Below are 17,411 nucleotides of genomic sequence, written 5' to 3' on the forward strand. Positions count from 1 at the left end.
ACGTTGGGCTGTTAAGAGAGTGGATTCAAAAACAACCAACAAAAACATTGGACTCTACTGGTTAGGGTGACTGAATGGAAACTGGGATTAACGGGGTCTAGAACAGGACTAACCAAGAGAATGTTGTGCAACGATGGAAGTATTCTATAGCAGCATTGTCCAATAAAGTAGCTACATGGGAATACTGACCACGTGAAACATGGCTGGTGGTATGTGAAAAGAAGAGAAGCGAAAAGCAAAGGAGAAAAGGAAAGATAGAAGCATCTGAATGCAGAGTTGCAAAAAATAGCAAGAAGAAATAAGAAAGCCTTCCTCAGCGATCAATGCAAAGAAATAGAAGAAAACAATAGAATATGAAAGACTAGAGATCTCTTCAAGAAAATGAGAGATACCAAGGGAACATTTCATGCAAAGATGGGCTCAATAAGGGACAGAAACGGTATGGACCTAAGAAGAGGTGGCAAGAATACACAGAACTGTACAAAAAAGATCTTCACGACCCAGATAATCATGAAGGTGTGATCACTCACACTCACCTAGAGCTGGACATCCTGGAATGTGAAGTCAGGTGGGCCTTAGGAAGCATCACTATGAACAAAGCTAGTGGAGAAGATGGAATTCCAGTTGAGATATTTCAAATTCTAAAAGATGATGCTGTGAAAGTGCTGCACTCAATATGCCAACAAATTTGGAGAACTCAGTAGTGGCCATGGGACTGAAAAAGGTCAGTTTTCATTCCAATTCCAAAGAAAGGTAATGCCAAAGAATTATCGCACAATTGCACTCATCTCACACACTAGTAAAGTAATGCTCAAAATTCTCCAAGCCAAGCTTCAGCAATATGTGAACCGTGAACTTCCAGATGTTCAAGCTGGTTTTAGAAAAGGCAGAGGAACCAGAGATCAAATTGCCAACATCCACTGGATCATGGAAAAAGCAAGAGAGTTCCAGAAAAACATCTATTTCTGCTTTATTGACCATGCCAAAGCCTTTGACTGGGTGAATCACAATAAACTGTGGAAAATTCTGAAAGAGATGGGAATACCAGACCACCTGACCTGCCTCTTCAGAAATCTGTATGCAGGTCAGGAAGCAACAGTTAGAGCTGGAGGTGGAACAACAGACTGGTTCCAAATGGGAAAAAGGAGTATGTCAAGGATGTATATTGTCACCCTGCTTATTTAACTTATATGCAGAGTACATCATGAGAAATGCTGGACTGGATGAAGCACAAGCTGGAATCAAGATTGCCGGGAGAAATATCAATCACCTCAAATATGCAGATGACACCACCCTTATGGCAGAAAGTGAAGAACTAAAGAGCCTCTTGATGAAAGTGAAAGAAGAGAGTGAAAAAGTTGGCTTAAAACTCAACATTCAGAAAACTAAGATCATGGCATCTGGTCCCATCACTTCAGGGCAAATAGATGGGGTAACAGTGGAAACAGTGGCTGACTTTATTTTTCTGGGCTCCAAAATCACTGTGGATGGTGATTTCAGCCATGAAATTCAAAGACGCTTGCTCCTTGGAAGGAAAGTTATGACCAACCTAGACAGCATATTAAAAAGCAGAGATATTACTTTTGTCAACAAAGGTCCATCTGGTGAAAGCTATGATTTTTCCAGTAGTCTTGTATGGATGTGAGAGTTGGACTATAAAGAAAGCTGAGTGCCAAAGAATTGATGCTTTTGTACTGCGGTGTTGGAAAAGACTCTTGAGAGTCCCTTAGACTGCAAGGAGACCCAAACAGTCCATCCTAAAGGAGATCAGTACTGGGTATTCATTGGAGGGACTGATATTGAAGCTGAAACTCTAATACTTAGGCCACTTGATGCAGAGAGCTGACTCATTTGAAAAGACCCTGATGCTGGGAAAGATTTAGGGCAGGAGGAGAAGGGGACGACAGAGGCATCACCGACACAATGGACATGGGTTTGAGTGAACTCTGGGAGTTGGTGATGGACAGGGAGGCCTGGCGTGCTGTGGTTCATGGGGTTGCAAAGAGTCAGACATGACTAAGCAACTGAACTGGTAAAATACTTTTATTTTAACTAATTTTAATTAATTTAAATAATCACAAATATTTCTATTTGTAAAAATACAAATAATTTATATTACAAATACAAATAGCTATTGGCTATCGCAATGGACAGCGTAGGTTTAGACTATAAATTTCTCAATGTAGGCAAGAGATTATGATTTTATATAATTTTTCAGAGACTTTTTAGGAACACAATCTTACATTTCATTTCAGTAGGACTAAAAAAGCATCCATAGGTTAAATGTCCCAAACCTTGAGAGAGGTGAAGTGCCCTGCATGGCATGAGAGAAAAGCCTAGAAAATATTGACTGAAATCCATGCTGAGAAGAGGGAGAGAATGTCTCACTAGAATGGGAAATGGGGCACTGGAACAGGTAATAGCAAAAGTCACAGCAGATAGTGGTACATGCTGGTAACAGAACTTTTCATATAAGGTTTTGAACTACATTTGTAGAAAATGACTCTTTTATTAAATAATACTTAAATTATTAAACAATACTTGCTGCTGCTGCTGCTAAGTCCCTTCAGTTGTGTCCAACTCTGTGTGACCCCATAGACGGCAGCCCACCAGGCTCTGCCATTCCGGGGATTCTCCAGGCAAGAACACTGGACTGGGTTGCCATTTCCTTCTCCAATGCATGAAAGTGAAAAGTGAAAGTGAAGTTGCTCAGTATGTGTCCGACTCTTTGTGACCCCATGGACCGCAGCCTACCAGGCTCCTCCGTCCATGGGATTTTCCAGGCAAGAGTACTGGAGTGGGGTGCCATTGCCTTCTCCAAAATAATACTTAATACTTAATATTTAAGTATTAAATACTAAATAATACCAGTTATTATTTAAACAATACTGGTTCTTTTTAAATAAGAATCTTATTTAATCTTAAATAATTAAATAATATCTAATTATTAAATAATTAATAATACTGGTTCTGTTTTACAGGAGAAATTAATACAGTAATAAAATTTGATGAGTTCTCTTAGAATTGCACCCTTAAGGTTTCTGCCCTTAAGGTTTTTAAATAAGAAATAGTAAACACATAAACGAGTCTGTGAATACAGTTTTAAAGACTAAACAACTACAAAATTTTGAGTCATTTTTCTCCACAGCATTGATAATTATTAAGCAAGCATTTCTAAACAACTGATTTTTTTTCATCCTTTGGCCACCCTGCATGGCACATGGGATCCTATTCAACCAGGGATCAAATACTGTGACCCCTGCATCAGAAGTGCAGAGTCTTAACTACTGAACCACCAGGGAAGTCCAATAACCAACTGGTTTTCAATATTTAGTGAAATAAGTTGTATCATAAGTAAGAAAATTAAATTTGCTGAAAGGTAGGATATATTATATTATAGAAGTCGGTATATCATCTTATAATTAATTTTGTACTAGTATGTTCATCCCTGATAAGTAATTTGCACATATACAGAAAATTTAAAAACTCAATATGAAACAGTTCCCTATGTTTTGATTTATATATATATATATAATAGACCAACTTTTTGAATCAAAACATATAGTGTTATTATTATTATGCATTTCTAAATACATAGAGACATAAGGAGAGATGTAATATAAAATCTATATGTTAGCCTTACTTCCTTACTTAAGCATTATAATGGAATAATAATTATTACCCAAAGTAACACTTCTGGTCTCACTTCTCATAAATATACAAATACCTACCATAGTCATTTGATATGGAAACCAAAAAAAACTATTTCAGAATATTTCTATATAGTACTAGGAATCTAATTTTCATTTCTGAGTTTTCCTTCAAATTATTTCAAATTTTTTCAAAGAAATTATAGCAAAGTTTACCAATAAGGACCTACTTACTCTATAGCATAGAAAACTATACTCAATATTTTATAATAACCAAAAGGGAAAATAATTTGAAAAGAAATATATACATGTATATGTATATATAACTGAATCACTGTTCTGTATACCTGAAACTAACATAATACTGTAAATCAACTATACTTCAATTTTTAAAAGTTATAGGAAAGTTCACCAGAAAAATGATTAAAATAGCTCATACATGTATATAACTCCCTAGTTCACAATGAATTCTCACATTCATTCTCTTACTTAACCCTTAAAATTTTTGAATCAAAGAGTAAGAACTGCGTAAAATAGCCTCTTTCACTGTGTAACTCTGATTTAGCAATACACTGTAATAGCTCCCAGGTGGCACTAGTGGTAAAGAACCCGTCTGTCAACACACGATGAAAGACATGAGGGTTCCATCTCTAACATCTAGGGTCAGGGAGATTCCCTGGAGAATGGAAGGGCAAGCCACTCCAGTACTCTTGCCTGGAAAATCCCATGGACAGAAGAACCTGGCGGGCTACAGTCCATGTGGTTGCAGAGTCAGCCATGACTGAAGTGACGTAGCACTAATATACTACAATACTTCTTATACAAAATATGTTCATCTTCTTAAAATAGTTACCTTTCATACCAGTTTTCATCCCACTCAAACCTTGCTGTGTTACAGGACGATCAGCAACTTTGATTTGAGAAGACAGAACTCCTCCTGTCCCTATGGGACCACCACGAGAGCCTGGTCTTGCTGTTCCAGGTGGCATCTAAATGACAAGATTCAGTTTCAATAAAATAGAGAAATACTGTGCCTTTAATATTAACACTATAAAAAGAATATCAAAAATAAAACTAATATTCTATATAATATGTAAAATTTTCCTTACATTTTAAAATGTTTGAAATAGTAAATAAAATATCTAAAATTAATGGTAAGTAATATTTTTCTTTAAAATGTAAAATTCTATGTGTTAGACATATTTATACCACTTCCAATCTGTAAAGGAACAAAATGTCCACATATTTGTCCTTATTTAACAACAGGACTAATGGTGAAGCTGAAGCTCCAATATTCTGGTCATCTGATGCAAAAGACCAACTAATTGAAAAGTGTCTGATGCTGGGTAAGAGTGAGGGCAGTGGGAGAAGAGGAGGTAGCTGGATGGTATCACCAATCAATGGACATGAACCTGAGCAAACTTCGGGAGATCGTGAGTTTATACAATATACTTGTCTACATTTTCTGCTAATACATTTAAATTTCATTTTTTAGTATAAAATTTTGAAAATATCTAGGATTCTGTGTGAGGGAGGAAACTGGTTTATTAAAACAAATGGTTTACCAATTATTCAGCAGTACTGAATACTCCATGCTTTCCTACTAATTTGAAATGCAACCTTCATCACTAATTAAATTCTTACTTGCCTAATTCCATTTCTGGTCTATTCCATTTCACTTGGTTTTGGCACCAATACGCTATGCCCCTAAATTGCTGTAGCTTTAAAATAAATTTCAGTATGAGTATGAGTACACATCGTCTCTTAACATTGATACAGTCATGTCTAACTCTTTACAATCCCATGGACTATACAGTCTATGGAATTCTCCAGGCCAGAATACTGGAGTGGGTAGTCCTTCCCTTCTCCAGGGGATCTTCCCAACCCAGGGGTTGAACCAGGTCTCCCATATTGCAGGTGGGTTCTTTACCAGCTAATCCACCAGGGAATCCCAAGAATACTGGAGGGGGTAGCCTATCCCTTCTCCAGCGGATCTTCCCAACCCAGGAATCGAACCAGGGTCTTCTGCATTGCAGGCAGATTCTTTACCAACTGAGCTACCAGGGAAGCTCTTTATACTTCTAGATGTTTAAAAAAAAAAAAACACCAGACATATAATAGTATGCTTATAGCATAAAGAAAAACAAAGAAGAATCTCTATTTATTATAGACAGGCTTTTCAAATTCTACCAGGATATACAAATAATAGTTCAACAATTTGTTTTAAACTTACACCAGTTGCCACTCGAATATTTCCTGATGGGGGTCGTATTCCAGAAGGAGGCCTTCCTGTCAATCCAATCCCACCTCGAGAAACAGGGCGAACTGCTGAAGGTTTGTGATTACTGGCCATTATTTGTTCAGTTTAACCACTGCTTGGAAACAAGAATAATTTAATTCTCCTTTGATACCTCCTATAGCAAGACAGGAGTGAACCACATACCCTTTCAAACATTTAATCCACTGTGACTTTTCTTGCAAATTGCTATTGTAGGTACCACTACATACAAGGTTAAGCCTGCTTTAATTTTGTTCAGGTTTGACAGAACTGTTCCATTCAGAACCATGGAATCATTTATTATAACATACCCTCTTCATTTCCCTACTATCTTATCAAAATGCAAGTCCCTCTACTTACCTTTCTCTCCTGGGCTCTCACTCATACTCCAGTTAAGTTTTCTCTCTCCTTGCAAAACCAGTATCTTTCTTCTCTGACTATTTTTATCTGTGCTTTCTGGTCTATAGTAAATTCCCTTATATTCTCAACCTTGTTATAAATACTTCCTTGTACTCGTCAACTTAACAGGATCCTGTCTTCTGAAAAAACTTTTGGTAGTGAAGGCTGTCTTAGTTTCTTGTCCAAGGCAAAGAATGAATACATGGCACTCTCCTTGCTCCACAATGTAATTGGCAAACATCATCCTTCAAAGTTTAAAAAAAGTAATAAACAACAGGATTCTCTTCCGTTGAGGACCAAATAATGCAACTACATTGCCTTGGATCTTTCCTGGTTGCTTTTATATAGGAGCCACCTAATCTCTCCCCCATATTTACTAAAGTCTTGTGTATCTTGTTCAGTTTCTCCATTCAAGTACCACCAACAACCTGGATGATTTCCATATGGATACTGGATTCAATATGTAACATTCTTGCTTCACAGTTCCATGACCCAAATTTCAGCAACCATTTCAATTCTAATTCCTGGCCATGGCCAGAGCTGGAGCTTATCATCATCTGGAATTGCTTCATCTCAAATATCTTAATGAAATACTTTATTCTCTGGCCTTAATTTCCTCTCCTTCTACCTTTTTCTCACCTTTATTCTCACAAAAGACCCTGATGCTGGGAAAGATGAGGGCAGGAAGAGAAGGGGATGACAGAGGATGAGATGGTTGGATGGCATCACCGACTCAATGGACATGGGTTTGGGTAGACTCCAGCAGTTGGTAATGGACAGGGAGGCCTGGCGTGCTGTGGTTCATGGGGTGGCAAAGAGTCAGACATGACTGACCGACTGAACTGAACACCTCCCCTTAAACTATTGCCTTTATTCATTCTCTCCTAGTTTATCAGCCCTCTCTTGTACTCAGCAGAATAAAATATCATTTAAAATTTTGACTATTTAAAATAGCATTTTAAAATTATGGTCATAAGAAACTATAAAACTCCTAGAGGACAACATAGGCAAAACACTCTCTGACATACATCACAGCAGGATCCTCTATGACCCACCTCCCAGAATATTGGAAATAAAAGCAAAAATAAACAAATGGGACCTAATTAACCTTAAAAGCTTCTGCACATCAAAGGAAACTATTAGCAAGGTGAAAAGACAGCCTTCAGAATGGGAGAAGATAATAGCAAATGAAGCAACTGACAAACAACTAATCTCGAGAATATACAAGCAACTCCTACAGCTCAACTCCAGAAAAATAAATGACCCAATCAAAAAATGGGCCAAAGAACTAAATAGACATTTCTCCAAAGAAGACATACAGATGGCTAACAAACACATGAAAAGATGCTCAACATCACTCATTATCAGAGAAATGCAAATCAAAACCCCTATGAGGTACCATTTCACGCCAGTCAGAATGGCTGCGATCCAAAAGTCTACAAGTAATAAATGCTGGAGAGGGTGTGGAGAAAAGGGAACCCTCTTACACTGTTGGTGGGAATGCAAACTAGTACAGCCACTATGGAGAACAGTGTGGAGATTCCTTAAAAAACTGGAAATAGACCTGCCTTATGATCCAGCAATCCCACTGCTGGGCATACACACTGAGGAAACCAGAAGGGAAAGAGACACGTGTACCCCAATGTTCATCGCAGCACTGTTTATAATAGCCAGGACATGGGAGCAACCTAGATGTCCATCAGCAGATGAATGGATAAGAAAGCTGTGGTACATATACACAATGGAGTATTATTCAGCCATTAAAAAGAATACATTTGAATCAGTTCTAATGAGGTGGATGAAACTGGAGCCTATTATACAGAGTGAAGTAAGCCAGAAAGAAAAACACCAGTACAGTATACTAACGCATATATATGGAATTTAGAAAGATGGTAACAATAACCCTGTGTACGAGACAGCAAAAGAGACACTGATGTATAGAACAGTCTTATGGACTCTGTGGGAGAGGGAGAGGGTGGGAAGATTTGGGAGAATGGCATTGAAACATGTAAAATATCATGTATGAAACGAGTTGCCAGTCCAGGTTCGATGCACGATACTGGATGCTTGGGGCTGGTGCACTGGGACGACCCAGAGGGATGGAATGGGGAGGGAGGAGGGAGGAGGGTTCAGGATGGGGAACACATGTATACCTGTGGTGGATTCATTTTGATATTTGGCAAAATTAATATAATTATGTAAAGTTTAAAAATAAAATAAAATTATGGTCATAATCTATTAGTATCTTATAAAAACAATTTAGAGGGTTATGACCAATATGGGTTAAATATGAAATAGAACAGAAGATATAAGAGGTTTCACTGCACATAGGAAGGGTACTGTTTCATTAAATTTTTGTTTATGTTATATTTATGTAAATTTACACATATGTGTACATGGGTCTATAACATAAGATATATGTCCTATTATGGGTAATGTTCAAAAGTTTTAAAGATTCTGAACTAGAGAGAAAATATGGAGAAAAAGAGTACCCAAAACTCTGGCCTGAGGAATGTAAATATATACAGGTTGCATAGAAGAGGGAAAGCTTGTATAAGACATGGAAAACAAAGACTCAGAAAGCTAACAGAAAAGCCAGGAGTGTGTCAGAGATGCCAAGAGAAGGCAAGAATGGTCAGCCATGACATTTTCTTCTGGGAATTCAAGTAAGATGAACACTGAAATGCCCATTGAAATCCCCATTGAAGAAGACATTAGTGACCATGATGGTCATTTTCAAGAATTCTTTCCTTCTCAACATTAAATTACTGTTTCATGAGCACCATCAACTAATTTGCATCCTTGAACACTTCTTCAACCCATTTCACAAATCAGAAACTATTCTCTACATTCAGCCTGGACTGCTGAACACTGCTGATGGAAATCTCACAGCTGTGTATAATGGAGAACTGCAAAGTCCTAGTCACCAAGTTTAGATGGATCTTCATATCTCTGAAATTATTTTATTAATCCTTGATAAGCTACTGTCCTTGATGATTCCAATTCTTAACAACTTTTCTACTCCTGCCTCTTTCAGCAGATGACTCAATTTCATAATTAAGAAAATTAAGATGTGAAATCCATCATATTTGGAGCAAATCAACTTACCTATATCAATGCTACCTTCCAATCTCAATAGCCATGACTTTTCTCATTCAAGATCATTCTCTATTCTGATTTATCCTCTTAATCCCACACCTCTGGGACATTAGCTTCCCTCTCCTTGCCAAACTCCTTCTCCCTAACCCCTGCCCCAAGCTCCTTCAGAGCATTATCCAGCTCCTGAGAAGGGGACAACAGAGGAAGAGATGGTTGGATGGCATCACCGACTCAATGGACTTGAGTTTGAGTAAGCTCCAAGAGTTGGTGATGGACAGGGGAAACTGGCGTGCTGCAGTCCATGGGATCGCAACGAGTCGGGCTCTTTGAGCAACTGAATTGATTGACTATGTCTTTAAACTTTCTCCTTTCTTTGAGTCTGGTGTCATGTTCCATTCTTTCCTAACCCTAAAAACTAATTTCTTGATTCTGAAACCACCTTTAATTCTGTCCTATATATTCTTTTTCTACACAGGCAAATTCTAAAATATTGCAACCATCTCGGTGATACTCCCCTCTTCTGTTTCTCCTCTTTCAGTCTCCTTCATCTTATTCTACCTGCCTCTATTGTAGCATTTCTCAAGATATGAACCAGTCTATTTTTCTTTTTCCTCTCTATCCTCTCATTGATCCACCTCATCTATACTCAGGGTTTGAGCAATTAATAAGCTGATGACTCACAATACTGAATCTCCAGTCCTGACTCCTCACACTCCCTCTGAGGTGTTTATATCCAAATAATTACTTGCCATTTTCACTTCAATATAGTATCAACATTTGAAAATAAATGAAAACGTAAACTCACTGTCATCTCTCCTGAATTTACTCTTCCTCCTGGTGTACCTCCTAATCACACAAGCCAGAAATTTAGTCCTTGATTTCTCCCTCTCCCTCATTTCCCACGGCTAACCACATAATCCTACTTTTATTTCTAAATGTTTAAAATATAACTTACTCTCCATTGCTATTATACTGTTCAGAGCCTCATGGACTCAAGTGGATTATTATATTGGCCTCCTGACTTGTCCCTTGCATAACACACATCTTGCCTGTTATTCTCCCTAGGAATTCATCAACCACCAGTTCATAACCACCCTAACCTTCTTCTATTTGAATTTACAGGTCTGTCTGAACTGCTACTATGCATCTATATACATATCTATCCCAGGACCTATCACACCAATCTGCTTAAATACTTTTCCACCTTGAAGGCAAGAGCTGGATCTTATTCATCTTTATATCCCCAGCATTAATCTCAGTGCCAGGCAAAACCTTTTTCTTTTGTACCTTCTGTATTTCCTCCCACATGAAGGCATTGCCAGCTACAAAAAAGCTACAAACATTTACTAAATTATCAAAAAGAAAATAAATCACTTCTTGAACCAAAACGGCTTCTCAATTTCTATAGCCCCTGCCCAGTACTTCTTCTCTGGGTTTCCTTGGCATTATTCATGATCAGTCCTGGAATTGTTTCTCTCCTCTCCGTAATATTTTGTTTTCATATAACTCTAACCAGGCTGATGACTCATAAATCAGTATCTCCAGTTCTGTCCTTAAAACTGGACATCAATTCTGAGTTTTCAACTATTGGGGGGGAAGGTGGATTTCTATTCAGATATCCCATTATTACTTTATATTTAATATGTTCACAGCAGACTTAGAATCTTCCCATTCCAACTAGCTCCGTGGTTCTATTTTCTGGCCATTTTGAACTCTTCGGACAAAGTAACAGAATTATTACTATTATTTCAAATGGAAAAGTAAGTTTTATAAAATGACTTTTTCAAAGGCAGTCAAGGTCTATAGTCCAGACAGTTTCTCCCAGGGACTTCCCTGGCAGTCCAGTGGTTAACTCTGTGTTTCCACTACAGGGGGCGCCAGTTCCATCCCTGGTGTTGGAACTAAGGCAGTGGCAAGGGGGGAAAAAACGGTTTCCTCTCAGAGAAAGTTAAGACAATAAACCTTCCTTTACTCAGCAAAAATACTTGGGGTTACTCTAGCTTTCCTGAAAACTTTAAGAAAATGGACAATACATAGAATTCCACCTGATTTTCTTTGCCACTGCTTTATTACAGCGGGGGAACAAATTTAGTTAACATTTGATCAGTTCCATGGGGTAAAATACAAGGGAGGAGTACTAGTAACAAACATGCCACTAACTTCGAGGTTAGTCTTTCAAATATGCGCATAATCTAAGGGGTTATTCACACAACCAGAGAGGTTCCAGAAAGATTAGGGAAACTAACGGAGCTCCGACAGTTACCAGCCGTACACCCTCAGGGCGTGTTTTCTTACTGTAGTATGGCGACAGCTCCAGCTTGCAGTCTTTGTGATGATTTCAGATACTGAAATACCTGGCTCCTAATTATTATCACAATCATTATCCTCCCCAAACCAACCATTTTAATATATTTGAAGAAGCGGAAAGTTGCTAAGTCCCTTCTGCTATGACCAACAGACAGACAGCTATTATTACTTCGAGCAAAATTCAGCCCACAGTTAATTTTCTGAGGCGCTCGGGTCGTTCCCTCTGGTCCCCTGGCAGGTCTGCTTAGGGGACTGTGTGAGAAAATCTCTTCTCATGTTCTGCAGAACTAAAAATGGGCCTTCCTTAGCCCGGCGTCGGGCTGGAGAACTCCTAAGAGCCGGGTTTATTTTGTTTGAAGTGCATCAGCATCGCCCAAGCTAAGATAACCAGTAAGGGAGGCAAGAAGCAAGTTGGGACCGGGGATTTCTCACCTCAGCCGGCGCTGAGGGGTGCGAAACGAGCGCGGTCGCACCACCCAGGGGCACTCGAACTTCTTGCGAGCCCTCCACCACCGCGTAGCCCACCGGTCGGCCCCGCGAACCCGCTCCCTAACAGGAAAAGCCACGCTCACCTACGTGCACCTTTCCTAGGCCCTCAAAGCCTAATCACTGGCAGCCGCGAGCCTTTCCGTCGCCCGGCAACAGGGGGCGGGGTGCCTCATCTGATTGGCCAATCCTCGGCCTCCGCTCAGTGAAGCGAGAGTGAAATGTTCTCGCGATATTTGACGACTGGAATAGTCGTATCCTCGGTACCTCAGCGCTTTTTCTGGAAGAGACAGAAAACGGCATTTTGGCTAGGAATGAATATTTTATTTGGAAACTGGTTTTCTTTATAATCAGAATAATCTCTCTGATTGTGTACCTGAGGTGAACTCACTCCAGCGAATTTTATTATATCGCTGTGTAACGTCACTTGTACTACGTCAAACTTTTTAATGAGAATTATTTCAAGTTGTTCCGTGGTAGGCAGCATTCGTGGTAGTCTTTTTACTTCTAATTAGCGGTAGTTTTCATTAGAAGGAAGGAACACAACACATAAGATACAGCATTAAGTCCCGATGCGATTCTGGAAGCATATGTTCTCACTTCATTGAAGGCTTTATACCTTTAGGCTTCCTTTCAGAATGATTCTGTGAGGACTGAATTTACAGCGAATTGGCTTAAAAGAATTACTTTAATATCAATGTTTTTAATTAAAAATGAGACTACGTCATCTCAAATCCTACTTCTCTAATACAAGGAACTTTCAGGTTTTTTTTTTTCCAGTTTTCCTATAGTCAGCTTAAATGTGATGGGAGCTCTAATTATATATATATATATGTGTGTGTGTGTGTGTGTGTATAAATATATATATATCTTTTAACATTTTCACATTGTTTCCATCTTGCATACATTCTTTATGTCCAGTTTACTGTTGTATGCCTGCTTTCAAGGAGAAGGAAATGGCAACCCACTCCAGTGTTCTTGCCTGGAGAGTCCCAGGGACGGGGGAGCCTGGTGGGCTGCCGTCTATGGGGCCGCACAGAGTCGGACACGACTGAAGCGACTTAGCAGCAGCAGCAGCCTGCTTTCAAGTAGGTTAAAATCAGTGCAATACACAATGAAATAATGTTCTGTGACTGAGTTCTCGAAGTTTGTAAAACATTTTCGTGTAATTACTCCACTTGAGATCAACATATTTGTAGTGGTCATTTGTTGTCTTTAGGGTCACTGCAGTAAAGGGAAGTCGGAGAAGGCAATGGCACCCCACTCCAGTACTCTTGCCTGGAAAATCCCATGGACAGAGGAGCCTGGTGCGTTGCAGTGCATGGGGTCGCGAAGAGTCGGACACGACTGAGCGACTTCACCTTCACTTTTCACTTTCACGCATTGGAGAAGGAAATGGCAACCCACTCCAGTGTTCTTGCCTGGAGAATCCCAGGGACGGGGAGCCTGGTGGGCTGCCGTCTATGGGGTCGCACAGAGTCGGACACGACTGAAGCGACTTAGCAGCAGTAAAGGGAAGTAGAATTTGCCATCCCAAAGTATGCCACATTGGTAAAAGGCTTATTTTGAGTGGAAGGCAATTGAAAAGATGTAAGATACAAGAAAAGCTCTCCATTCCGCTATTTCCGTAAAGTGAATGTGAAGTCGCTCAGGCGTGTCCGACTCTTTGCGACCCTATAGACTGTAGCCTACAAGGCTCCTCTGTCTATGGGATTTTCCAGGCAATAGTTCTGGAGTAGATCGCGTTTTCCTTCTCCAGGGGATCTTCCCAACCCAGGGCTCGAACCTGGGTTTCCTTGCATTGTAGACAGATGCTTTACCGTCTGAGCCACCAGGGAAGTCCAAGGAGAATATAAATTTTCAAAGTCGCCTTTCCTTGCCTCTTAAATAGAAGGACAAAAGTTAATCATTGGAGACCTTTATCAGCCTGGAGACTGCACCAGAGGAATCTAATAAAAAAAATTAATTAGCCTTTACTGTTAGTTTCCCATCTAATTGCCTTGCCATAATGCTGCCTCTAAAGACTTAGTCCTTTTATCACTTGTGTAGAAACTTATTATTCCTTTGTTAAGATGCTGTATAAGCCCAAAATCTAGTCACCGAGCTATTCATTTCTGAATTTCTCTTTGATTATATATAATACATGTAAGAACAACAAAAAACGTTTTTCCGTTCTTAATCTTTTTTACTACAGAGCCCCAGCAGAAAAGCTAGAAAGAAAAACCTTCAACTTCTGATGTCCAACTATTTCATATGGTCTCATAGAGAAGCTACTGACATGCCTTTTCCGTCGGTGTTTTCAGACATAAGGGAGACCCAACATTTTCCATTTGTATAGAGCTGTGACAGTTTGAAAGAAAATCTTAAAACAAAACAAAACTTTCTCTAAAATACCAAGAACCCGGTTTAGTATTCACAGAATTTAAGGCAAGTGATTGTTTCCAGTTTAGTCCCAAGCTCTCTCGTCTTATATTAAAAAAACAAAAACAAAAAAACACCTCAGGAGACAACGCAGAGTTTGGGGAAATCGGAATAAGATTGCTCCCAAGACAACACGCGAAGCGAACTCAATTAGCCAGGCGGACCAACATTTAAAACTCAAATCAGCCGGGCGGACCAAGATTTAAAACACCCGGATTTGGCGCTCCTGTGACTCACGCCCCGCTGACGCATGGCATTCTGGGATTTGTAGTTCGGACCACATCCGGTATCAAAATAAAAAGCTCAGCTAGGGCTCGGAGAGGACTCGGGCTCGGAAAGGAACCAGATTCGGGCGCCCAGACGAAGAGGCCGGCGGTGGTATCTGTTCCTCAGCTGGTGGTCCAAGCGACAGTCGTCTCCGTCTCGGCCTCAGCAGTCAGGACGCACACACTCTGCGTCATGGCGGGCTGAGGCCGATGATGAATTCCGGTGTGCATGTCAGGGTTGCTGTGTCACTCGGCCCGCTCGGCGCGCCCCTTCCCTGCCGCCCTTCCGCACCGGCCCTTGGGTTCTTCCGGGCCCGGCGTCCCTCACCTGCAGGCGCTCTCCAGCAGCCCGCCGGGCCTCGCCGACTGACCGATCTCGCGCGGTGCCCCGGCACCGGGCGCCGGACCCACCAGGGCCATGGCGAGCGGCTCCTGCAGGTACCGGCTGAGCTGCTCGCTCTCGGGCCACGAGCTGGACGTGAGGGGCCTGGTATGCTGCCTCTATCCACCGGGGGCTTTTGTGTCCGTGTCCCGAGATCGCACCACCCGCCTCTGGGTCCCAAACAGGTGAGCGCCCCGAGTCCGGTTAGCCCCCAGTTGTGCTGCAGGCTTCCTGCGGAGTCCAGGAAGAGAGTGTCCCTTCCCTGCCCTCTTCCCTCTCTTCCTGGCCTTCCCTGCGATCCGCGCTCCCTCCCAGTTCTGAGATAACTGGCTCTCTGGGTACGCCGTGTAAGAAACGTGTGAGATTTATGTGGAAAGAGTGCTAGGTTAGGGGAACAGAGACCTACTTTCTTGTCCTAACTTGACCACTAAAAAAGTGAGTGACCTTGGACGATCCTTTTATTTTTTGTGGCTTCAGTTTGTGAACGATGATTTTCCCGTGTGTTCGATTTGAAAATTTTTTGATGCCAGGTGAACCCTCATTAATAAGGTAGTGTGAAGGCATCTGGCATGTGATTGAAGTAAATCCTCTTCTTTACTAAGAATTTGCTCTGTAGTCTTCCCTCAAATTTGAGAACTAAGGTTCTCGAAAATTGCATTGCAGGAAGTTGCCTTGGCTCCTCTCCACGTTATCCAACGCAGAGTTTCTTAGTCCGAGTTAGGTGATGGACTTGAGTGGAGGGGAGGAAACTCCTCAACTGTTTTATGGATGTGGGGAGAGGGTGTTTTCTTGAGAGAAAACCCATTGCCTTCAAAAGATTTTCAAGAGATTAATCAAGTTCAAGGGTTTAGCCCTGATTTAGCTGGTTGTAACAGGAAATGCTTCAACAGTACGTGGATGGTGAACTTCCAGATGTTCAAGCTGGATTTTGAAAAGGCAGAGGAACCAAAGACCAAATGGCCAACATTTGTTGGATCGCAGAAAAAGCAAGAGAGTTCCAGAAAAACATCTACTTATGCTTTATTGACTATGCCAAAGCCTTTGGCTGTGTGGATCACAACAAACTGTGGAAAATTCTGAAAGAGATGGGAATACCAGCCCACCTGACTTGCCTCCTGAGAAATCTGTATGCAGGTCAGGAAGCAACAGTTAGAACTGGACATGGAACAACAGACTGGTTCCAAATCAGGAAAAGAGTACCGCAAGGCTGTATTTTGTCACCCTGCTTATTTAACTTATATGCAGTGTAGTACATCATGCGAAACTCCAGGCTGGATGAAGCACAAGCTGGAATCAAGATTGCCAGGAGAAGTATCAATAACCTCCATTATTCAGATGACACACTTATGGCAGAAAGCGAAGAAGAACTGATGAGCCTCTTGATGAAAGTGAAAGAAGAGAGTGAAAAAGTTGGCTTAAAGCTCAGCATTCAGAAAACTAAGATCATGGCATCTGATCCCATCACTTCTTGGCAAATAGATGGGGAAACAACGGAAACAGCGAGAGAATTTATTTTGGGGGGCTCCAAGACCACTGCAAATGGTGACTGCAGCCATGAAATTAAAAGACACTTACTCCTTGGGAGAAAAGTTATGACCAACCTAGACAGCATATTAAAAAGCAGAGACATTACTTTGCCAACAAAGGTCCGTCTAGTCAAAGCTGTGGTTTTTCATGTGAGAGTATTGGACTATAAAGAAAGCTGAGAGCCGAAGAATTGATGCTTTTGAGCTGTGGTGTTGGAGAAGACTCTTGAGAGTCCCTTGGGCTACCAGGAGATCCAACCAGTCCATCCTAAAAGAAATCAGCCCTGAATATTCATTGGAAGGACGGATGTTGAAACTAAAACTCCAATACTTTGGCCATCTTATGCAAAGAACTGACTCATTTGAAAAGACCCTGATGCTGGGAAAGATTGAAGATGGGAGGAGAAGTGGACGACAGAGAATCAGATGGTTGGATGGCATCAATGATTCAATAGACATGAGTTTGAGTAGGCTTCAAGAGTTGGTGATGGACAGGGAAGCCTGGCGTGCTGTGGTCCATGGGGTCACAAAGAGTCGGACACGACTGAGTGAACTGAACAGAACAGGAAATTTAAGACCTAGAAGGCAGATTTCTTT

General features: G+C 40.8%; 2 protein-coding genes across 5 annotated transcripts in view; one reads left to right on the forward strand and one right to left on the reverse strand.

The window, feature by feature from the left end:
- IFT74 (intraflagellar transport 74) overlaps nucleotides 1–12,455 on the reverse strand; it is a 99,896-nt gene extending 87,441 nt beyond the window's left edge. For 2 of the 4 annotated variants that reach the window (XM_055577861.1, XM_055577859.1), the window contains exons 1-3: nucleotides 12,306–12,455; nucleotides 5,884–6,022; nucleotides 4,504–4,639 (exon numbers count right to left, since the gene is read on the reverse strand). In XM_055577861.1, coding sequence (XP_055433836.1) covers nucleotides 4,504–4,639; nucleotides 5,884–6,003 — 256 coding nt within the window. In that variant the 5' untranslated portion in view covers nucleotides 6,004–6,022; nucleotides 12,306–12,455. Of the gene's footprint in view, nucleotides 1–4,503; nucleotides 4,640–5,883; nucleotides 6,023–12,165 lie in introns of all 4 variants that reach the window. The other 2 variants (XM_055577860.1, XM_055577862.1) reach the window with 2 other exon arrangements.
- A 2,721-nt stretch (nucleotides 12,456–15,176) lies between these two features.
- Nucleotides 15,177–17,411, forward strand: part of PLAA (phospholipase A2 activating protein) — a 40,212-nt gene continuing 37,977 nt past the window's right edge. Inside the window, exon 1 of the mRNA XM_055577858.1 lies at nucleotides 15,177–15,473. Coding sequence (XP_055433833.1) covers nucleotides 15,325–15,473 — 149 coding nt within the window. The 5' untranslated portion in view covers nucleotides 15,177–15,324. The remainder of the gene's footprint in view (nucleotides 15,474–17,411) is intronic.

This window comes from Bubalus kerabau, chromosome 4, assembly GCF_029407905.1.
Source record: "Bubalus kerabau isolate K-KA32 ecotype Philippines breed swamp buffalo chromosome 4, PCC_UOA_SB_1v2, whole genome shotgun sequence".
NCBI lineage: Eukaryota > Metazoa > Chordata > Mammalia > Artiodactyla > Bovidae > Bubalus > Bubalus kerabau.